This window comes from Aethina tumida, chromosome 1 (genome assembly GCF_024364675.1).
Source record: "Aethina tumida isolate Nest 87 chromosome 1, icAetTumi1.1, whole genome shotgun sequence".
Lineage (NCBI taxonomy): Eukaryota > Metazoa > Arthropoda > Insecta > Coleoptera > Nitidulidae > Aethina > Aethina tumida.
In genome coordinates, this window is record NC_065435.1 from 62,958,571 (window position 1) to 62,982,994 (window position 24,424).

The following is a 24,424-nucleotide window of genomic DNA, read 5'->3' on the forward strand; positions in this document are numbered from 1 at the left end:
AATTGTTTTCAACTTGACTTTTTTAAATTATTATTTCCACATAATCTCTTCATAATTATTGAAATTTCATCATATGCTATTAACAATTTAATTTGGATATAATATTTTCCTTAAACTGTTTAAAATGTAATTAAACGATGATATCTGATAAAGAATTAATAAGTACAGAAAGATATTATGGAACAGTTAATTGTTTAACAACAGTTTGCTTCAGTGGTAACTATGATAAACACTTCATGTTAAATTATTATATTCTAACGTCATCTGAATAAAATTTTGATACCAATACGAATAAAAATATATTTACAAAAACAGAATAAGATTTTGTAACTTAAAAACTAAATATATAAGTTTTTTACCCAATGTACCCTTATTTTCTTAAATATCAATCAGAGTATTTGTAAATAAAAAGTTTTAGAACTATTATATTCCTTACTAATCGGAACTTTATGAGGAATTAATGTGTTTTATTACACATTTTTTAAAACTATCCTTCAGGAAGTATATTGTTTTATAGAAGATTTGTTGGAAAATGTTTTCCAATATAATTTTCCGACTTTCCTTACATCAAAGATGTTCAAATTTTGAATTGATTTCAATTTGAATTTTCAAGTTTCATCACATACTATTAACAAATGTACGAAATTTAATTTCGACAAATATGATATTTTCCTTAAACTGTTTAAAATGTGATTAAGCGATCATGTCTCATAAAATGACTGAATGAATGAATTAATAAGTATACAAAAGTATAATTGAACTGTTAATTGTTTAGCAACATTTTGCTTCAATGGTAACAATGTTAAACACTGCCTATTATAATATTTATTATATTTTAACGCGATCTGAATAAAAATTTGAAACAAATCTGAATAAAAATATTGGATAATCAAAGAATAAAACAAACTTTTACAATAGTTCTCGCTGTTAATCTCTTAGTTAAGAACTAGGTAATAACTGTACATTTTTCTCAAAAAGTTCTGCAAAGTCGCAACTTTAGAACTATTGATTTACTGCCCGGAATTAAATTATTAGAGCTTAACTTTTTGGAACTTTTTTAATATCCATCTAAATATTTGTTTTTCAAATAGAAAAAACAGGGAAATTTTTAGAATTATTATCTTGCTGTTTTGAATTTTTTAAGAAATTTATTTATTTTGTTATACTTTTTTTCAAACGGTAATTCCAAAATTATTATGTTTTACAGAGGTGATTGGAAAACCATTACAATCAGTCTTTTTAGAATCAATTTTCTGACCTCTCATGATTATGTATATTAATGTACAAATTTTAACAGATATTATACTTTGCTTAAACTATATACTAACTTAAACGTTTTCGCGAAATGTTACTTTAAGTAGCACTTCATTTTTAAACCTTTCATGGGTGTGCATTTACTAAAAATTGATGAAAATTTTAATTGTTTCTTATTTATATTCAGTTTTATGAATAAACAGTTCTGCAAAGTCCCAGGAAATGACTTTAGAACTATTCATTTACTACTCGGAATTAAATTATTTATTCTGAAATTGATGGGGAATTTTTATTACATATTTTTTAGTATTCTGTTTTACAGAAATAATTGAAAGCTTATCAATCAAACTCTTCAGAATTAATTTTCTAGGCTTCCTGATTATGTATTTATCGTTTTCAACTTTTTTAAATTTGCTGATATCTTTGGAACTCCCCGAAATTTATAAAATTATTTTATCTCTTAGTTAAGTTTAATAACTATTCATTTAATTTCGATAAATATAATATTTTCCTTAAACTATTTAAATTTTGATGGTGTATCAAAATGTCAGAATTAACAAGCGTTGATTGTTTAGTAACAGTTTACTTCAATGGTAAACGCTACATGTCAGAACCTATTATATAAATTATATTTTAACGTGATCTGAATATAAAGCAAATGCGAATAAAAATATTGGTTTATATGAATAAAGAATTGAACAAGCTTTCACAATAGTTCTCGCTGTTGGTCTGTTAGTTAAGGACTATGTTCTGCAAAGTCACAGGAAATGAACCATTGATTTACGACAAGGAATTTAAATTATTTATTTTAATAATTCTTTTAATTTTTTTATCAAATAAATATAAGTCGTGGTGTTTGTTTCCCAAATAAAAAAAAAACATATGGAAGAACTCTGGAATAATTCACTTGCCATTCGAACGTCCGAACATTTTCATTTCGTCAGACTTCCCCGTAGTGTTTACACGGATCATCCTGCCTCCAACTAGTTTCGAGGTCGGAACAATGCACTGTCGAATGTGTGCAGGTATGAGCCGGGCCGTCCGTCTTTGAGACCGAATAAACCGCGACACAAAGCTTATATATGCATCAAAACATTTTTTGGAGGCTCAAGCGAAACATAAACAATACAATGGTTAGTCTAGACAATAAACATAGTGTGTCGTCGACCTGGCTAATCTAGAATTTTTATCGAACATCGGTCACTGCGGCCGTATTTCAAATGTAACAACAAACAAATCAACAAAATTGCACTCCTAACCTGATTCACCTTTACGATAAAAAATCGACTTTATCCAATATTTGTTTTTGTTTTAATGTTGTTTAAACAGATAGAGTATCAATGATTTAATGTCGTATTTATCACGTGTCCTTGATGAGCTTGTAACTTTTTGGCATTGAATATAATTATAATAATAATGGCGTTTGACAATATTGCATGGTAATGTAGTAACAAATTTGCGCAGATATAAATAAGTAGGTATGTCAACACAAAGTATAAAAGTAAAACAATGTTTCGTGGATACAATTAAATTAACATACAATTTATTTTTTAATAATATGTAACATAACTTAATTAAAAGGTAATATGAAAATAATGATTAATGAAACTTCTCAAAAATTCCAAAAAATATTATTGTGCTTATTTTTAAATCTGTATCTAAAAAAGTTATCTAAATTGGTAAGGCAATTTCCATTAATATTTCAATAGTTTTGTGGAAGTTCCAAGGACATTAATTAATATGAATCTTATTTTGTTAATACTACGTTTTACAGTTTTATTATAAGGTAATATAAAAATATTAATTCTTAAAACTTCTTGAAAAGTCACAAAAGAAAAACGAAGTTTTGTGTATACAATTAAAAATAATCTGAATCTTATTTTGTTAATACTATGTTACAATTTAATTATAAGATAATTTAAAATTAGTTTGAAATTTCTTCAAAGATCGCAAAAATATCATCTGAATTAACAAAAATACTGAAAATTAATTACTGTAGTGCGGAAAATGATTATTCTACCATAATATATTATCTGCCTTAATAATAATAATTATACTCTAGTACTTAATTTTTAGTGTTAAATTTTAGCTAAAAAACTTTATCTCATCCAAATTTCAAGATTATTTCTATTGTTATTTCAATAGTTTGACAGTTTCGAGGACATTTATGAATTATTAATTTCGCATTATTTTTTAATTAATATTTAATTATTATTATGTACTATAAACAGAATTAATAAGTGTGTTATAAAAGGAAAAAGTTTTGTGAGTACGATTAATACAAATCTTATTTTGTTAATACCATGTCATAATGTGAATATAATTATTCGTAAGACCTTGAATATATAAGAAAAATGTCAAAATAAGTAATGGAAATTAATTAGCTAAAATATAGATTTCAAAATTATACACGATTGTATAATAATTATTACTAATGTAATAATAATTGTAATTATACTACTATAATAGATATACAATATCTATTTGTTAAATTAATATTTTTTTGACAGATTCAAGGAGTTTATCTCATAATTAAATTATGTTTATTAGTATTAATGTTTAATTATTATTTAATTAATAATATTATTAAATAACATAATTGATAAATATTATTATTATTAAATATTTTCTAAAATTTAATAAAATTATTTATAACAATTGTATGTAAAAAAGTAAAGTTTTGTTAATATAATTAAAATTCGTTGTTAATAATATATAATTTAAGTTTGTTAAAAGATAATATAAAAATAATAATTCATAAATTTTTGAGAATATTAAAAACAAAATGTAATTTTAAAGACTGAGTACTGTAGTATAATAAATTATTATATTTTCTTAATAACATGTAGCCAGAATTTATTAATAACATGAAAATAAAAATTCATAACTCTTTGAAAATATTACAAATATATTAAAATACTTAGAAATTTATTAGATAAATTACAGCTTTGAAAATTAATCAATGCAGTATTATAAGTATTATTTGTATTACTAAGCTTACCGGACAGATTTATTATCTTCAAAATTTGTAATGCATTCATTTAATGTATTTAATTTCGTCAGATATTATATTAACATTAAACTGTCTAAAATTTGATTAAACGGAGACTCATGAAGATGACAAAACAAATTGTCTATATTAGCTTAGTTACTGAGTAGTTTAATGGTTTTTATGGTTAGATAAATTGTAGAAAGCTAGTTTTTTAAAATAGGTCATTCAAGTTGTAAGAATTGTATAAGAAAATTCCGGTGGAAATTGTCTCGTAAAATAAATTAATGTAACAATTTTTGTATGAGTGTTTGTGAACAAAAATTGTTAATTAACCTCACTGAGTCACAATGACTGTTATCGTCTTATTGTTGTAAATTTAAAAAAATATTTATTACTAAGGTGTATTTTGAAATATATAAATAATAAGAATAAGTAATAGTCTTATAATAATGACGAAGACGTCGGTTGACGTCGTTGAAAGTGTTCCAAATTGTAATAATAAATAAGTTTGTAAATGATTTTGTGTCTGCGTCCGATTTTCAGTTACAGCCATTAAAAACCAATTAAACTAGAAATAATGCAGTTGCATCTATTATTTTTACAACAGTATATTTATAGCGTTCTTTATTTAGCACGTGGCTGTTAGATAAAAACGTACCGTTCCAGAATTTCGGCCAGTTATAACAAATTGTTGCAATTATAAAAAAATATATGCATTCACTTCAATTATGAAAGAAATTGCACGCTAGAGATGCAATGTTAGAAACGAGAGTGAAACTAATGGTTTAAAATGGGTATAAATTAAAATTGTTACATTAATTTACGGTGTATGAACATTGTTGCGTAAGTGTGAAAGTCTTCAAATTGTTCACAATCGTTCGTTCACAGAAATTGTAAAAATAAATGGCACCTACCTTTAATTTGTTATTATTATTATTAGTATTATTACTTTGAAGCGTTTATCAATTAAAACGATATCATTGTGCGTGTATAATTTTAATTTATGTCTATTGAACTTTCGACATTCAAGATGGATAATTCGCTGGAACGAAATTTGAATATGGAAAAAATGAAATTACCAAACAAAGCAAGTAAATCTAGATTTGTAAGATAAAAAATAAATGCTATTTGAATGCGACCTCGTTAGTAGGTGACTACAGGTCCGTAATTTGAAATTTTCAGTTCATTTAAATGGGTTGAAAACTTACTCTAACTAAGAAATAAGTTGATTTTAATTTTGTATTCGACGGAGTCCTTATATACATATTGAAAATACGTTATGTATTTCTGGGGATACAAATTATTTAAATTTTAATACAGCACGTGTTCAGCCTCGCCCTCGTAGTGCCTGCTGACGTCATCAGTGCTCATTACACCTCTTACTGGTATTGTTTCGTGTGATTACTTGAAGATAAACGGTTGATAAATTATATTTACCAGGTTTATTATTTATTATTGTGAAAATGGAAAAAGGATTTGCACTAGGTCAATTAGATAACTTGTCAAAAATTGATTATAACAATAGTAAGTTATTTAGTACAGAAATACACTGTTCGAAGGTATAAACCTATATTTTATTTGCAAAAGATGGCAAAATGGGATAATTTACATATACATTTATTTAAGTGTCCAAAAAATGTAATTGTAAAGAAAATTTATTCAAAGAATCTGGCTTATCTTTAATTATAATATAAGCTTAAGAAATAACATTTATTTAATCTTAAGTTTTAAAGGAAATAAAGTAATATTTACTTTGAGATGTAAAAATAGCACAATTAAATAAGCATAACAAATTGAAATAGTGATAATTTATAAACATATTTATTTAAATATGTTAAAATTGTAATTTAAGTTTTTTTTTTTCGTTAACTTTTAAGGGTAATAAAACAATTTTTATTTGTTCTTATAAAGAGAATAAAACAAAATAATATTTTTTAAATCCGAGATATAAATATAATGTGGTTAGATGAGTATTTAAATTTGTTGAACAAGACAGAATCTAACATTTGTTGCTAGTCTTATAATGTACTCATAAAAATTTTTGTTGGTGTAGTAAATGTAATATTTTATATTTAGGTACTTTCTATAACCTCTTCTATAATCTCAGCACCCAAATAATGTGATATTATACGATTGAATAAGTGCATGAGCACTGATGACGTCACCACTAAGGCGTTGCCTGTTTTACTAAATTTATAGTATTTCAAGCGCAAGAGTAAACAGTCCAACGACAGCATTAACAGTTAGATAAGCATCTTTCAATTAAGCAATTAAAAAAAACTTCATTTACGTCCTCATTTTAGGATTTTTCATTTAATATAAATGTAAAATAATTAATATTAAAATTAAATGTATTCAGTTTCATATTTTGATAAAGACATTACTTTTTGAGCGTTAATACTCAAAATGCGTTTATTTATTAATAAATTTAAATTGGAATACGACAAATTTAAATTACATGCATGCGTTTTCTTCTTCAAGTAATGCAGTGTATTCTGACCTGAATTTTCATTTTAGCTCCGTGACCCACATTTTTCCGTGCTATTATAATCTAATGCATAATTTTACCTTAAGCAGTGATGGTATTGGTTACATGGCCTGTTTTGTAACGTTGCATTTCATTCAGGATCCATTTCCACGTAACCGTTCTTCGCCTTTATTATTTTTAATCGCACGCTAGCGATAATGGGCGGATTTTGTGATCGATTGTCGGTTTGAGATTTTAAACTTACTATTTTAATAATTTTTTTTTTTTTCGTAAACGTATAATCGTTCAAAACACACAATCCGTGCAATTATATCGATCAGCGAAAGCTGACTGGTGAAAGTGCGGAGAAAAAAATGAGTTTAATTTTATTTACTTATTTTTTTTTCTTGTTGGCATCGTTTAAATGCCCACTTTAAGCAAATATCCCTTTGCGCTATTGATTTAGTTGTTACAAGGGGCACAGGCACGGGCACGGTTACCGGGGATGACCCACATTTCAGCGCATTTATTCTCGTTTGACCTAGTTTTCGGTTGGGGGGGTTGATAATACGCCACCGAAACATTGACTCTTTTTTGTTTTTAGTTATTGCACACACAGGTGACGTCAGAGCGGTGTCAAAAGAATACGCGTCGCCTGCAAATGCACCACTCTTTAATTAGAACTCTTGTAATTCGAGGCCTGCGCTCTGCCATTTTCGAAATAAAACGCTTCGAATTGGTCACGCGGAATTTTTCCGTAATTTGGGACAATACTGAACAAAAAGAATTATCCTAAAACGCTTGGCTTAATGCAAGATAAGCCTGTTAATATTAATAAAAATAATGATAAAAATTAATAAAACAGTGATAAATATATTTCTGACATTGCAACAAAATAATAGATATATTAAACGAGATAAATTAAAGGAACTCATCATATATCACTAACAGAAACTTACCTCATCAAAATTTGTAACATAATTTCTACTATCATCTCAATATTTTGACGAATATTATATTCTCTTTATAGTGCATAATTTAAAATTTGTTAATAGAAACAATCGTCAAGTAAAATATCAGAAACAATCGTATAACATTTTTTGCCTACAATTAAATTAATGTATATATTATTTTTTAAATACTACGTAATATAATTTAATTAAATGATAATATTACATTAAAATAGCCCAATTAATTGTAATAATAGCATTTTATTAATAAAATATTGTATTTTGTGACAATCTGGAACGAAAAACTATCAATAAAGACAATAATAATAATTTTAATAACAATAATAAACAATACAACGGTACTGTAATATATTTCTGATATTTGTTGCTAGTCTAAATAATGAATTTATTGATAAATGATTATTAATTCATTATCATATTTTTGCTAACAAAAAACCTCATCAAAATTTGATATCTCTTAAGTTAGCAGCAGAAGGTCAATAAATTAAAATTTTTTTACAACAAAAATAAAAGGCTCATTAAAAGCTCATTAAAGGCTAATTATATGCCCCATTTTAAAATAAAATGCTCTTATAAATAATTAAAAAAACTCACCAAACTTTTTCAAAAGTGTCACAATATAAATTCCCAAAATGAGAAATTTGTTTGCACCTCAGTTAGACAGAATATAGTGTAATTATTTTAAATAAAATGCCAGTTACAATAAATAGCAATGTGCTATTTCTATGGCCACCACTATATATTCTAAAATGATTAGCGATGTTTTAGTGTTAGTTGTTTTAAATATTCTACATAGAAGAAGAATAGAAATGTTTGCAACTAGATTTCAGATTATTATTATTCAGATAATCACTTAATTTGAAGAATTTTTATAGAAAAGCTGAAAATTATGAAAAATGTTTTGGTATTATTTGACCTATAGTGTATTCACACAAGCAGCTAGGGTATTACATGCACAGTACATGTGATTGTCGAAAGGGTCGTATTTAAATCTAAAAGAATCCAAATATTTTTAGACAAATATTAAAAAATATTCTGCTAATATTATTTTAAATAATAATTATTATAAATAATAATAATAAATATATATTAGGAATGGTACGAAACACTTTATGTCTGAATGCTACCCTGGCCAAATTTAAGTATGGGCCAACCCTTGTTATTCATCCGGTACCTGTGGTAACTCGGTACCTAGTTTGAATAGAGTATAGTGGAATAAATAAGAATATCCAATTTTATGTTGTTTGTTTATGATTTTTTGATGTTAAGTTTCAAGTAAATGCCTTAGGAAAGACATCCTTAAGTCTCAAAAAATGTGTTCTCTCATTTTGGCAGTATATAATATGACACTTAAATAGCCTTTAATTATTTGCAACATTTCCATTTCAAGGGCTTTTTTGAATTATCATTGTTTATTATATTTTAATTGGTTAATAAAATTTTATTACAAAGTATTATAAAATATAATTTAATTTTAATATATATGATGTTTCCCTTATATTGTCTGATATTTGATTAAATTTTGTCTCGCGGGTGTCGCAAAGTTTTATGACTACAATTAAATCATTGTTAATCTTATTTTGTCAATACTATGTAAAATAATTTAGTTAAAAAATAATTTGAAAATAATTCATAAATGTCTTCGAAAATATTACAAAAATATTAAAGTAATTAATTAACTAAAATAATTATAATTTGACAATTTTGTATAAAATATGTTACAATGACTGTCTAATTCAAGATAAGCCTATTAATGTTAATGAATAAAGATGATGATAAATATATTTCTGACATTTACTGTTAGACTAAATAATGAATTTATTAAAGCAGATAAGTTTTTTCCTAAATTCAAAATATGCATATTTATATATAAATATTGCGAAATTGTTAAGTTTGTTGTTGAGATAAACTTAATACATGCGTTGGCCTTTATTTTGATTATTCACGAATATTAAGTTGGTCGAATCACCAATGCAATTAAATTTAATATGATAATAAATTTAAAAACCAAATGTGTATGTTTAAAAGTGATTACTACGTAAATAAAAAAAGAAAGGGTAAAATGCGAATACCGAAATATATGGGATTGTAATTAAATACAGTTAAACCTACACAGATTTCGTAATGTGTTCTTTCTATATCAGATCTTGTTCGTTGAAAATACACATAAAAAACTCATTAAAGTTTGAACACCTGTGATGAAATTTGAAAATTTTATTGGTGCAATAGATTTTTTAAACATATTTAACCCTGAATATTTAAGAAATGTTAATAATATTTATATATCTATATTAAATTGCTTATTTTTTTATATGTAATAGATAATTTAATTACTTTTTATTTGTGATAAAATTTATCTATTATGATATGGTACTTTACAATATTTAATAACAAATTTAAAATAATTTCATTGTTTTTGTCAAGTGTTTGTAAGTTATGTAATAATTTTACTTAAAAATATTTACAGTAACGTTTTAAAATACATTTTTGATGAAATTGTAAATCTTAACGTACAATATTAAACTCTGTATAGTATTAATTTTTCCATATGTGTTTGTTTTTATAAGATTTTATACAAATTATGTATAAAAACTAACTGTTTATCAACGAATGATAATATATGTTTAATTAAAATTAATGTGTAATTTACAAGAATTTTTTTGCGGGATGAATAATACAATAATATCATGATTTCTATTAATTGTTTTATGAACACACTGAATTAATGTAAATGTCATCACAATTAAAGAATGATTACTCACATAAAATGTTTAAGGAAGTTTATTTATATATAAATATAAATATATACAAAATTAAGAAGATTTTAAATATTTTAAAAGATAATAACATGTTCTAAATATTAATAAAAATAATTAAAAAATGAGGCAATCGATTAAATTATAAATTTTGAATTTATTTATATTGCAATTATTTAATTGTTTTTGAATATAAATTGTTATACACTTCGCTTTACTTTAATATAATAGAAATTTTAAATTTCGTAGTATGTAAATGAACTTGAAAAGACAATTTCTGAAAAATTATTTGCTATATTTCCAAATTCACCAATTATCTTTTATTAAATTATGTTAAATGGGTTACTTTCGTTGAAAATGGATACAACTTATCCATTATTATTTTCCCTCATTATCGTTTACTCAGACGCCAACACTTCTCCACATTTAAGGACACACATATGCCTAAAGGTATCTCATTAGAAGACATCCATGGAGTTAGATAACGGTTGACCCTAAAGCTGGTGTCGTACATAGAGAATTTTAATGTGATGCCCGATAAAAAACCTGCGTAATTCCTCATATAACATGATCACGCTCCAGCATCAGCCCCAACTGCGGTTGCAGAGCACGGTCCGTCTATTGACAACCCGCATGCAGCCGTGTTTGTTACCCTTTAGCTCAGGTACAAAAAACAGGTGAATCGTGTGCCAACGGCAGGTCGTAAGTGAGCACGAAGTGTTGTTGATGAAAAGTATCTCCTAGGGTAAACACTCATCTATCCGCACGGCACAGGATCAACTGAGATCAAGTGGATGACACGTTCAATGTGTTGGTAACCGATGAATCGAGTGTCAAATCAGTTGTATGCTGATAGATGAGACTGAAAACAACGAGAACTCACATACTAGTCTGATTCGTTTGGACAATAACTAACAATACTCCTAATGAGGAGAATATATTCTTACTAGTATTTATATTATTTTATTGAATTCATTTTCAGAGAGGAGAAAGAATCGTTGCACTCCATAGAAAAAGAAAATAATAAAAACATCAAGGTCCATATATTGTTGACATTGCTAAAAACCTAAGTTCGGTTGTGTTACAATGTTATTAAAAATATGAAATAACCCACTCAACTGACAAATACAATAATAAGAAAACGTCCTAACAAAAAACAACTCCTTTTATAGACAGATAATATTAAAGAATCAGTAATTTTTTTTCTCATCTTGGCAAAGAAAAAAATGAATTATTTGAGTCACACAATGTTAGTACGTCAAATAGAAAAATCATACGTTTACTGAATTAATAAAACTTACCAGGATATATTTTAGTGAAAAAATATTGATATTAAAGAAAGAATAAGAGTCCTCCAGAATTTTGGCGAGGAATACTTTGGAGTAATAAATCAAAATTCAATAGAATAGGATCAAGATCATCAAGATACATCACAAAAAATTTGAAACATGCTGGAGAATACGTTTGGGATTGCTTCTTTTGGTATCGTATAGAACCATTATAGAAATGTACCTTTTCATGTATATTGATATAATGAGAGATGTATTGGAATAAAGGCTATACAACAAAATTTTAATTAAATAATAATAATTTTAAATAAATAATAATAAATTAAATATGTAACCGAATTGGAAAAATATTCTTTATAGTAGGAATTAACCAGAAACCAATCCTACCGAACTGTCTAATAAGAATCATATTGCCCATCAGTTATTTGCGGTCACCTGCTTATCACACAACTAAATTTATGTTACTATGTACCTAGTTTGAATGGAGTATAGATACTATAAATACAATTTAAAGGTAGAGTGAACCAGATTTTAGTTTTTATATGTTGTTAACCGACAAAACTAATTTTTAGAGGCATGAATTATTTATTTAATTCCAGAAATACATTTTATGCTTGCTTAATAATTAAGAAATATTATATTACAAGAAGTTCCATACATAGATATAAATTGATTTGTTTTTTGTATCTATGGTACTGGTTGGTTATTATTTATCATATGTATAATACTAAAGTTTTCATATTTTATGAGGTTATGTTAGGTTGTTGTTACTGAGATTCACGGGTACAGTTTTAGGTTGGTTAACTTGGGTTGAACCAAAAAATTGTCGTAATTATTTTTTTAACATCCATTATATTTATCTATAAGTATGTATTATTTATAAAGTGACGAAATACTACAATGCATTTTAATCTATTCCAGATGCATAGTTCAAGTTTCGATACAGAGGAAAGTACTAAAGATGGGGGCGAAGTTCTTGTAAGCATCGCCGCGCTTGTTACAGAAGGACGCATTCCGGGCAAACTCGACTCCAAATCGAAGAAATTCTACGAGGGACCCCATTGCAACCGCAACAAACCGAATCCCGAGGAACACACCTGCGACTTGACGGACTCATTGGTACGATCACTGTCTGTCAGTCACCATTTTGCTACTGCCCGTTCAAATTTAATTCGTTATCATGCGGTTCCCCCAATCGATTCTATAAATAGTTAATTGAAATCGATTCGCAACAGGCCGTTAATATTTCACCATCGCACACTGATAATAATCTCGTGCACATTATCTACGATTATCTAGAGAAACATGTGTAAATGCAAAAAAATCAAGACTCCGTATTATATCATATTTCGAAAGTGTTCGACCTTGTTGCAAGTCAGATTACTAATGCTTAGTTTTCATTTACAATTATTATCGTGGGTATTCGGATTTTAAATTATGGAAAAATTTGTTATTAAATGTTTATGGATTATTAATTGTGTTCAAAATAAGCTAATCGTGTTAAACACAGGGTGTTTATTTTGTCATTTTCGTTTGTCCTTGGATAAGAAATTGCTCGTTGCTTTGACTTTTATGAGAGAGAAATGTTACACTAGAAGTAAAAGTACAGTTTAAAGATGTTGCTAATAATCAGTAATTCACGGAGTAAAGAAACATAGGCAAAAGTGCCACAAACCCATATTACAATATCCCACCAATCCTTTTAATTTAATATTTTAAAGAGTGTTAGTTTCTGGTTTATTAGATATTAATTCGATGAATATGTTAAACAGTTTTACTTTCTGTATAATGTATGCAAATAACTATTAATGCAGTATTTTTGGTTGCAGTGTAAGAAGTTTAAAACCAATAAGGAAATCGTTCTTAATTTTTGGAATAAAAATCAACCACTTTGCATTGAAGTTGCTCTAAATTGTGATTGTAAAGAAGAAAAGGAATCATCTGATACGGACATTCTTTTAGAGAAGTGGTACTTTAAAACAAACGGAAATAGGTAAGACAAAAAAAATAGTTTATTTCCTGTTATGTATTAGTTTTAGTGAAAAATAGCTCAATTCGATTAAAAATGAAAATTTCAAAGTAAAAGAGAGAAACTATTTACATTTCAGTCAGTTAATAAATAATAAAAGGTCATCACTTAGAGCTTAAGCAAATTGTAAACTGTCACTTAAAAATGACTGAAGATGGTCCCAATTTGACTAAAAATGATAGTTTCAAAGAAAAAGAGAGAAACTAATTACATTTCAGTCAATAAAAAATAAAAGATTTTGCTTAATCAAATTAAAAATTAAGAACTTGAATTTCATATGTTATTCAAAAGAAAATGGTACTGATCAATATTTAATGAAATATTTCAGGACACCCGGCTCGTTGTTCTTCAATGCCCAACAGCTGACCAGCGCGATCCGATCGCAGCTCTATTTCTCCCAAATCGCCGCTTGGCTTACCACCCAAGACGAATCCACTCCTTGCAAGATCGATCGCTCTAACCTGACCTACCGTCTTGGAAAGCCCAGAGAAGTAATCACCGCCTCATCGTCTCAGTTCTCGTTGCCGCCAGTCAAACATGAGTTCCCTCTAACGGACCTAGGATCCGGAGACACGTTGAGTGTCACGTTTTTGAGCTTGCCTAGGATGTCGTCGGTGCCTAACTTCAAATGCGCTCAGTGTTTGCCTCAGGAAAACGCGTACGAGATTTACGACATTGTTGATGACAGGATGCATACGTCGTGCACTTTGAAGGGCAAGCACAGATGCGAAGATCTAGAGGAGTTCGAGAGTGGAGCAATTGAGCAAAAAGTCATCAACCACAAGAGGTACGAAAGGTATACCAGGGATGATGATTCTTATTTATTGAGTTGCCCTATTTCAGATTGTGCCAGATTACAAAGAAGCCAGGTAACCAGATTCCGGCCAATTCAGAACCATCCACATCCAGCCAACAGAACAAGCTCAGAATCGACATCGAGAAAGCAAATACGTACGAACCGGATAACCACAAGCACGAGAAGAGGAATATCAGTCCAGAGGAGGAGAAGAAGTCGAAGAGCGCCAAATTGGAAAGCGATCTATGCAGAAGGGGCGGAGGCGGTGGAGGCGTTGAGGGCTGTCAAATATGTAGCAACGGGGCGGTGCAATGGACCATGGTACAAAAGGTAAGGAGATGATGATAAACGTAAAACTAAATAAGAAAAATGCATTGTTAGATTTCATCAAAACCTTTAAGAAATTTAAGACTAGCTTTCAATCTATAACTAGTATGTAATGTTGGAATTGTCCTTTTTAGAATGATCTCAATCCAAAAAACAAGGGTCAGCTGCTATTGGAGGCCATAGAGCGTAGTGGAAGAAAGAACGACGGTCCCGGGGACTGCTGCAGCTCCAGTCCCGACGACGGGACCGTCAAGAAGGACAAAGTGGAGGAGCGATTGAAGGGCGATGAATCTGACCAACAGATATCCGCCAATGATTGCAGTGCGAGTGTTGGTGATAATGCTAAATGTGATATGAGCGCAAGTGATATTTTTAGTATTAAGGGAGCGAAATATTTTAACATATATGTAGACAAACATTGTGATATTCCTATTCCGAGGGGCAGATCGGCCAAGCCCAGAGACGTGTCGAACGTGCACGCTTCCCGAGCTTTGGGGCGTAAGATTCAGGCCAAGCAAAAGATCACATTCGATGACTACGACCCCGTCAACGACGAGGAGAACAAACAAAACGATAAAGCTAAGGAACTGAACGCGGCTGTCGATATTCCGTCGCCACTAGAACAGGCCAAATTCAGGAAGAATTTAGACAATGCGGCCAACATGGTGTTCCATTCCAGGACTGGGCTACCACTAACCAGCAGTCCGGCACCAGTGAGAAGGGGCAAGACCTGTTTTGATTTTGATTCCACCATCAATTCCGTTTCAGCAATAAAAAGGTAATTTTAGTTATGTTACCCTTCTTCTTTTTTTCACTGCTGACCCTTGTTTAAAAAATGAAAGTTCTGTTAAAATCCTGAATGTTTATTTATTCGTTATTCGTTTTTAGTGCGTTGTTCTCGAGTAGTTTTTCAACGGATGAAGAGAGCGAGAGCGACGGTAGCATCGTTTCGCCATGCAGCCCGGAACTGTTCCAGAGCGAGAGCCGGCAACAGACGGTCGCACCCATCAAGTACCGTCGCAAGGGACACGCCGCTAACTTGTTAGGTTGGTAGTAAGGGGAAACGCGCGGGTCTTCTCTAGTGTTCTTTATTGCGCGCAAATTCCGGGTCTCTCGCTATCCTGTCTCGTTCGAGAGCGCCACGATGTACGTACACAATTTTCTCGTTTTATTTTCTTTATATTGTAAGGTATTTTTGGAGTTCATTTATAGTCGATCTAATTGGGGATTTGATTCTGGATCTCATTTTAAATGGCTTCCAGTTCATTTAATGTTAATGGTTTTGAAATTTTACACATAGAAAAATGACAGATTTATCGGAACCAATGATAAAAGTCTAGTATGCAGTAATAACCCATTGAATGTTATTATTGCATCTAAACTATATGTGTATGCACTGTAAATATTTGGAAAAGAAAAATGAGAAATATTCTGTCATACAAGTGAAAAAGTCTTCATAACTGAACGGAAAAAATCAACCAAAACGTTGCTTTCTAGAAGAAATTCATTTTTTTGTGCTAAAAAAATATGGTAGAAAAAATTAATTCAATTTTTAGACTTTGACCTCTTACAGATGAAGGTGGTCTTTGTCATTTTATAATATCCACACATTTTGGACAGTTCTCACATTGTTAAGTAGATGCAGTAGCCGAGCGATTTTTGTGAAAAATTCATTTTCATTAAAAAAGTGTCTTTTTCACTTGTACTGCAGTATTACAGAAAAACATTTTCATTCAATCGCATTCCCGATTGTATAACCATAATTGGCTGCTAAAATCCCTTTTTAATCGATTAGTGAAAGACTCCCTTATTGATTTTCCAAAACAAGGTTTGTGAAATATATTTCGTTGCCACCATAAATAAGCAACGTACATGTCATGTTTCAGGAATTGTCCATTTGGCCCCATCATAGATTATGAGAATTCCACAGACCTTATTTTTATTGTTTGTGTTGTTTCAATTTATTTCGTAAATATTCCCAACACCATTTTGAACAACTGTAAATTTGTTTTTACAATTTGGTGATACATGATTCCTCCATAACCCAGATGCAGTAGAAATAAAATGAAATGACTTACGTGTACTGATGAAATAATGATATTTGGAAGTTTAAGTGGTAATCTTCCTAATATCACCGCCTCTTAATTTTAATTTGTAAGATTATTGTGCGGTAATGAGATTAAAATTCACTTTATTAGGGAGTTTCGAGGAGTCTGTCCTGAATGGACGCCTAGAGCCAGTGTCGACCGTCCACGGATTCAGAGCGGAGCTGGGTGCAAGTGGTTCATTTGTACCCAAACATCTGATTGTACCCGTCACCGTATTTTTCTACACCCTCGGTGACAACGATAAAGTATCGACTCCATATCTTGTAAGTAACAATTCATCTTCTTCGCAACTATTTTTTACTGTCTATGTTATTTAGGGTCACATCAATTTGGGAAAGAAGGGATACAATGTGCCTAAATCCGGGACGGTACAAGTAACATTGTTCAACCCATTGGGAACCGTGGTGAAGATGTTCGTGATCATGTACGATCTCACTGATATGCCACCCAATTCCCAAACCTTCATTAGGCAACGCACATTGTATATGCCCACCAATTGCAAAGATGAAAACCTTGAATGGGGTCCCAAGTGGCTGAGATATCTCATACATTTAAGGTAATATAGCTTTTGCTTAATTATTTTTGTTGTAGTGTATCTGTGAATAAATTTTAATTTGATCATTTACTTTCCTAGATTTATGAGTTCGAAGTCCGGCAAAATCTATCTGCATAGTGACATCCGCATGATTATATTCCGCAAGAGCGACATGGATACGGCGACGGCACATGGCATCGACATGAGTTACGAACTTCGCAGCTTCACACATATGCCCAGCAATCCACGTTTCTCGCCCAGGAAGTAACCAGAAGCCGGGATGAATATGGGTGGTGTTGCCACTGCAGCCAGGAGGCCGACCGTCGCCCCGTCCACTGTCTACAATCACTTTTGCTGTTTCCTGCTTAGCTGTTTCGTGCAGAGGTGAAGAGCACTCAACTTAGTTAGGGCGGGCTGTCCGGCCGGCGCTGTATGGGGCATATAGACAAGAGTTTGGCATTTTGAAGTGTGTAGAGGAAAAAGATTAGTTTAGAGCGTGGATTGATTGCGGTTTGAGTTTGGTTGAGAATTTTTGGGGCAACGGATTTGGTACTTGCTCACGGTATTAGCAAATAGATTAAAATTTGTTTACTTTGATTCTTGGTTTAGTGTTTGAAATTATTGTCTATGGACAGATATTATTTTATATATTTTTTTTAAAGTTATTTGTATTTTTTCAGTTTTGTTTTTCTTTTCAGTATTTCTAATATATTACATGAAATTATTGCCATGGTTTTATTAAAACTGAAATGTTTTAAAATATGTATACCACAAATTTATACTTTTATTCATTAACTAGGAAATGAGGCATTTCCAATTTTTATTTTAATTTCATTCCCCTTTTCTCAGTCGTCAAATTTCATAACTTTCATGTTGCACAAAAAAGTGTGCGAATCATTTTGATGTAATAGTGTTGCTGTTTATTTATACAGGGTGTTCTTAAAATGTATTCCCTTAAAATATAAAATGAATTCTTATGTCAACTGATGTAAAAATTAAACAAAAAATAAGAAATATTAAATTAATTTATTTATTATTGCTACCTGCACATCACGGATATGTCAATCTAGAAACGGCCAATTGAAAATAAAAAAAAAACACATTTTTGAATACCCTGTATATGTTCAATGGCATGAGTCCAATTGGCGAATGAAATTACTTTTTAATGTATGTAAAATGTTAAACTGTGAAAACTTTAAACTTTGCATTCTGTAACAATTAAAGGGAACAGTGAATGATATGTTTATGCTGGTGTCATAAAACGTTATTAATAAAATATTTTCAATGAAAGGAGTTACTTACAAGTTTTTTCCAATTATATTTACACACATTCATTCACTTGAACCTTAATTTATTTATTTATAAAAAGTTTTATTGATGTTCGGACTAATACCCAATTTTATTATAATAAAACAGGGCCGTACTTAAATCATCCCCAATAACCCCAATCGTATTAGATGTCACTTAAGAGTTAATAATCACTATAGAGACGCTGTTTGCTGTTGTACACTGTTTCATATTCCCACCATTTCAGACTAGAATGCTTAGATTGGACAGCCCAAATTTCGATGTTACGAATAGATGTTGCCTAAAGAGGTGAATAAATCAGGTATCAGTATAGAAAATTTAAAAGGAATAGGACCTTTTTAATTGTACAATAAATTATTTTGGTTTTATTCGCATTTGTTTTATTAGATGAATAGCTCATAACTGCCATTACATATTTGTAAATACTGTTGTACATATTTATTGAATATTGTATTTTTTAAATCTTCCTTTATGTTTATTGAATGACAATACTGGTAATATATTTTTAATCGTTGAACGGAAAAATTACACCAAGAAATTGTTGTTTAGTTTATAATTATTATATTGGATTGGCATCATATAATTTGTAACCAGTAATCTAAAAGCATATAAAGTTAGAGTCATATAAAAGATATTTATTATATATATACATTATATTATACTAATTTTTTATTAGTACATGAAAATAAATGTGTGAAAATATTAATATTGTATTTTATTTACTCCAATTAAAGAAATTTATACCAAAACCATAATAATAACATCGTAATTATGATTTTTTTAAGATTTACCACTAACAATAGGTGAGTAAAAACTTGAATAATATAAACCTGGTAATTGTATACCTGTACTCTCTCTTCAGTATTTTAAATTTAATGAATTATTCCAAGATTGTGAATTTCAAATTTAATTTTTTGCTTGAAAAGATACATTTATAGTTCCCGTATATTGGATTAAGTACACACAATGTACATAAAAATATGTTTGTTCAACAATAATGCTCGATAATCCGAACCACCTTCGACCCCAATTAGTTCAGAATAACAAGGTTCTACTGTATGCATTATATTATTTTTAGACTACGTATTGACGACTTAATAATGTTATGTTGTATTTAATATTTATAATAACGTTATTTATCAGTTGTAAAAAATATTTAAGTAGCAATTGTTAAACATGTATATTAGGTTCAAACGTATCTTAAAATATAGTTTATATAGTAAAGTTTTTTGTTTTATTTGTAAAAATATATATTTTATCACTTTCAAATTGTTTCATTATTCGAAATATACATTTTTAAATATATTTAGCAATGCAAAAGTGGAACCAAATAACTATAACTGAACATGCAAGAATCTTGCCCTTAACAGGAAAATTTATTAATTTATATAATTATTAGTAAATAAATATACGTATATAAACAGATTAAACATCAGTATATTAGGACAAAATAAATGTAATAAAGAATTATTATATACTAATTTTAATATAATTATTTCTAAAATAAATTTTGTACGCTTTTATTTACCATCACTCAAATGTTATACTAATATTAAGAATAATAATTACAATTTCTTAAAAAATTGATTGTTGTTGAATCTTAATTTAATAGCATTAGTAAATATAGCATATTCATATTTTACTTCCCTTTATTTGGTCTTTAAAAAACTCCATAATGTATTACTTATTACACAATTATTAATATGTATTATACAATAGTATCATAATCACTAAAAATTTTGTTAATTTCTTGTTATCAAAAAGAATATTTAATTTTATAGGAATAGAGTTATCACAAAGAAATTATTTTTCAAATTTTCAGAAATATTTTAAAAACTAATTACATCCACTGTATAAAGTAAACGTCGATTTATCTGCACGTGACTTAGTTGCACTATAATCTCAATGCTGTTAATCTTACAGGCATACTATAATTTCTCACCATTAGAGAAAGAATTAGCATTTTTTCAATAGAAAAAATGGTAATTCTTTCTAATCTAATACTATAGTATATTTTGTTTTAAAATAATTTACTACAAAAAAATGTGTCTGGAAACATTACTTTTGTTAATATTAAGTTTGAAATGTTAAATTTTCTTCCGTTATTTGTTCAATTTGGCTGTATATTGAAAAAATTCTTACGTGATAAATATTAAAAATAAAAATCGTTTTTATCTTTATGTTATTCTATTTTGTATACGAATAAATTTGTATCCTTTGCCACTAATATGTTTTTATAATTTATAATGATGAAATTATTACAAACACAGTTTAAATTGCCTTTGAATGAGAGAGAACTTCCTCCAGGAATAAAAAAGAATTATTATTCACAGTGAAAAGTTATGGTATGGCTTATACTGTCTTGAAATGTATAAATTCAATTTAATCATTAAATTTGGTACTGAAAAAAGTGATTTGGAAAATCATATATTTTGTTGTAAGTTTTTTTAAAATTTTGTATATATTATCAATTCCTACAACAACAATATACCTTTAGAACCATAACTTCATAGAATTACGTATTAGATATAATAATATATTATTTGAGGATTTTATTTAAAGACAAAATTTGGAATAAGTTTTAAATAGGGATACCAAATTTTATTTCAGTTTTATATTTTCCCATATGTTTATTTAACTACAATGTAAATACATATTAACAAATATAAAATATAAATATTAAAAACATTTTATTGTTAGTTTAAGTGCAAACATTATAAAAGTTGAAACTGATGGTTTTAGTCTCAAGTTTTTCAACAAAAGAATATTCATTAATTTATATACATACGTACTCCAATACCCAATAAAGAATTCTATTTAGACAATAGTTTTAAAATGAAAAAACTGCTGTTTTAAGTTTCATATGAGCATAGATCCTTACAAATTTTAACCGGCGCATCCACCATTTTATAGAAATTGGATTATGTTATGGAAATTTAAAAGGAATAGGACCTTTTTAATTGTACAATAAATTATTTTGGTTTTATTCTCATTTGTTTTATTAGATTAACTGCCATTTGTAAATACTGTTGTACATGTTTATTGAATATTGTATTTTTTTATTTCTTTATGTTTATTGAATGACAATAGTGGTAATATATTTTTAATCGTTGAAAGGAAAAATTACACCAAGAAATTGTTGTTTAGTTTATAATTATTATATTGGATTGATATCATATAATTTGTAACCAGCGCATCCACCATTTTATACAAGTTCGATTACCTTTATGTTATGAATATCTAATTATAAGGTTTAACGCAGGAAACTAAGGAATGTATCTATGTATGAATGCAAAACAAAAATTAGATGATATTTCCTGAATATGTAAATGATGCACACAAGGCAGGTGACACTGATAACATAGGGGTACTTCCATAATTAACCAGATCGAATACGTAGATAAAAACCGAATTGACCCTATTATCTGTACTAACACTTCATGCATTCAAATTACCCCGTCTCGTTGAAATATATAAAAACCTGCGGTGAACAGAAGGAAAACAGTGTGAATCCAAATCTAGTCGTTAACAATGTGGTCTCGCGTCGCTATCTGTGCTGTTCTGGTAGTCTTTTCACAGTTCGATCTGTTGAATGGCGAGGAGAGCAGTAACTTTTTCCTAAAAGCTTCGAAAAGTGTTCCACGGATTGGCAGGAACAAGGGTACCAATGCCGATTTTGAAAAGTTCTTCCTGAAAGCTTCCAAATCGGTACCGAGGATTGGCAGGAGAAACCAGGTTACTATCAATAATAAAACACTTTGTAAAAGGATAAAACTAATTTTTTTACAGATTCCATTTGGTAATGATCAGGATGATGTGGAAATTACGGATAAAATGTTCAAATGTAAGCTTCGAAATAATTTAATTATTTCATCTACATATAGGTGATGTTTCAGATCCCACATGGTCTGAAATTACGGACAAGTATGAGTATGAACCAGACATGTTTAACCCGTCCGACATGGAAAAAGAATTCGGAGATCCTTCAGTTTTCGACTGGGAAAAAGTTCGCATGAAAAGGAGAACACCGTCAGGTTTAGCTAATTTATCATAAAATGCTTCTTTTATTGTAATTTTAGATATTTATAATGTAATTAACAGTGTATAGGTTGAGGGGTGTTTTTAATATATAATAATTTTAATGTTGCATGAAAAATAAATATTATGTTTAACTGAAATTTTGTTTCTTTTTATTAAATAAGTTACCGCTTACAGTTTCTCCCCTTCATAAATAAACACAGATTCAAAAGTTAGAGATAAATCAATTTTTATGAATAAAAATTCATTTAATTTTGTGTAATTATATATATATATATATATATATATATATATATATATATAGGCAGTGATTATATTATTAATTTTTATGAAATATGACTCAAAAAAATCTTTGAACGTTTTTAAATATGTCAGTTCAATGTAATGTGTATTTAATTTATAATTGATTACAGGGTACGATATTTTTTCAGATAATTATGCTTGGACGTAAATTTGGTCCAGGTAAGAGGGGTAGAGCAATTGGAATGTTGGCATCTGGGGTCAATCAAATCGAAATCGCAGAGAGACCCAATGTTCAAATTGGCTCTAGTTCGTAAAGACCAATATTTACGATTGGGAGCCAACACGACCCTACAGCGTCCTCCTCACAACTGACATATCAGTTAGAACATGACACAAGAGCTCGTATGGCTCCAGTTATGGTATGGTCCGATGCTCGCATTGACCTAAGATCATAAGCAACAAGAATTGTAATCGACAAGGTCTCATTTTCAGTGAACGGAAGGTTGGAAATAATTTTCAAGAATGAAAGTAAAATTGAGTTGTTCTATGTTGTTCATTGAGTTTATCTCTGATCCAGACGAACTTCACGAATAGTCAAAGATTTCAGTAATTTTATCCATTATAAGGTTCTATTATGATATGGGGAAGAATTTATAATGGCCAGAATTGTACATATGTCAAGGCATGATGTTCATTGTATACTACCAACTGCTATTCTCGATATACCGCAAGAAGAAATGACTGACCTCCTAGAATGCATGCAGAGAGATGTTAAGCAATCACTTTCACTTTTGTATAAATTTGATCGAAAATAAAGATTGCTGTTTTATGTTAAATTTATTAAGTCGTATATCTTTTTACTAAGTAACTTTTGATTATAACATTCTAAAAATATAAAATAACAAAAAGTATGAGTTTAAGCAAAACCAATAATTCTGAAGTAAAGGAGATAATAAAATTAGTTTTCTATTTTATGAATATTGATATACAATACCTATTTTTTGTAGGATCGTCGATTTTTTAAATATAAACACTCAATCGCTCATAACTCTTTAATAACTCATCTGATTTTGGCCAAAAAATAACATTGAATAAGGAATAAAAATAATTTTCAAATAAAGTATCAAAAAACCACGCATCATTAATAAAAAATAATTAATAGTATCCATATAGTGTTGAGTAATTTGGCACATGTTATCTTTTGGTAGAATTTAGCTACAATGACAACATTTTATAAGGTTTTAATTCGAGACAGATATTTTGTTGAATTCAAAAGCTATCAGGGACTTTGAACGTCCTCAGTATGTAATT

General features: G+C 28.9%; 2 protein-coding genes across 5 annotated transcripts in view; both read left to right on the top strand.

The window, feature by feature from the left end:
• Window positions 1-19,200, top strand: part of LOC109605260 (protein FAM214A) — a 51,402-nt gene extending 32,202 nt beyond the window's left edge. For all 4 annotated transcript variants that reach the window (XM_049961934.1, XM_049961933.1, XM_049961932.1 and 1 more), the window contains 9 exons: window positions 12,651-12,848; window positions 13,559-13,722; window positions 14,087-14,545; window positions 14,602-14,884; window positions 15,016-15,659; window positions 15,770-15,927; window positions 17,080-17,252; window positions 17,307-17,545; window positions 17,624-19,200. In XM_049961934.1, the coding sequence (XP_049817891.1) occupies window positions 12,651-12,848; window positions 13,559-13,722; window positions 14,087-14,545; window positions 14,602-14,884; window positions 15,016-15,659; window positions 15,770-15,927; window positions 17,080-17,252; window positions 17,307-17,545; window positions 17,624-17,792 (2,487 nt within the window). In that variant the 3' untranslated portion in view covers window positions 17,793-19,200. The remainder of the gene's footprint in view (window positions 1-12,650; window positions 12,849-13,558; window positions 13,723-14,086; window positions 14,546-14,601; window positions 14,885-15,015; window positions 15,660-15,769; window positions 15,928-17,079; window positions 17,253-17,306; window positions 17,546-17,623) is intronic.
• Window positions 19,201-22,363: 3,163 nt separating this feature from the next.
• LOC109605271 (uncharacterized) lies at window positions 22,364-22,891 on the top strand. Its single transcript, XM_020021842.2, has 3 exons — window positions 22,364-22,567; window positions 22,622-22,676; window positions 22,729-22,891. Exons 1-3 carry the CDS (start codon window positions 22,364-22,366, stop codon window positions 22,884-22,886), a joined length of 417 nt encoding a protein of 138 aa, XP_019877401.1. The 3' UTR covers window positions 22,887-22,891.
• The last annotated feature ends 1,533 nt before the right edge of the window (window positions 22,892-24,424 follow it).

What these genes read in the sequence shown, in the direction of transcription:
- LOC109605271 (XM_020021842.2), top strand. Translation starts at nt 22,364, where the DNA reads ATGTGGTCTCGCGTCGCTATCTGTGCTGTTCTGGTAGTCTTTTCACAG. An exon ending in GGATTGGCAGGAGAAACCAG is followed by an intron (nt 22,568 to 22,621) that starts GTTACTATCAAT and finishes ATTTTTTTACAG; the next exon opens with ATTCCATTTGGTAATGATCA. An exon ending in TACGGATAAAATGTTCAAAT is followed by an intron (nt 22,677 to 22,728) that starts GTAAGCTTCGAA and finishes GTGATGTTTCAG; the next exon opens with ATCCCACATGGTCTGAAATT.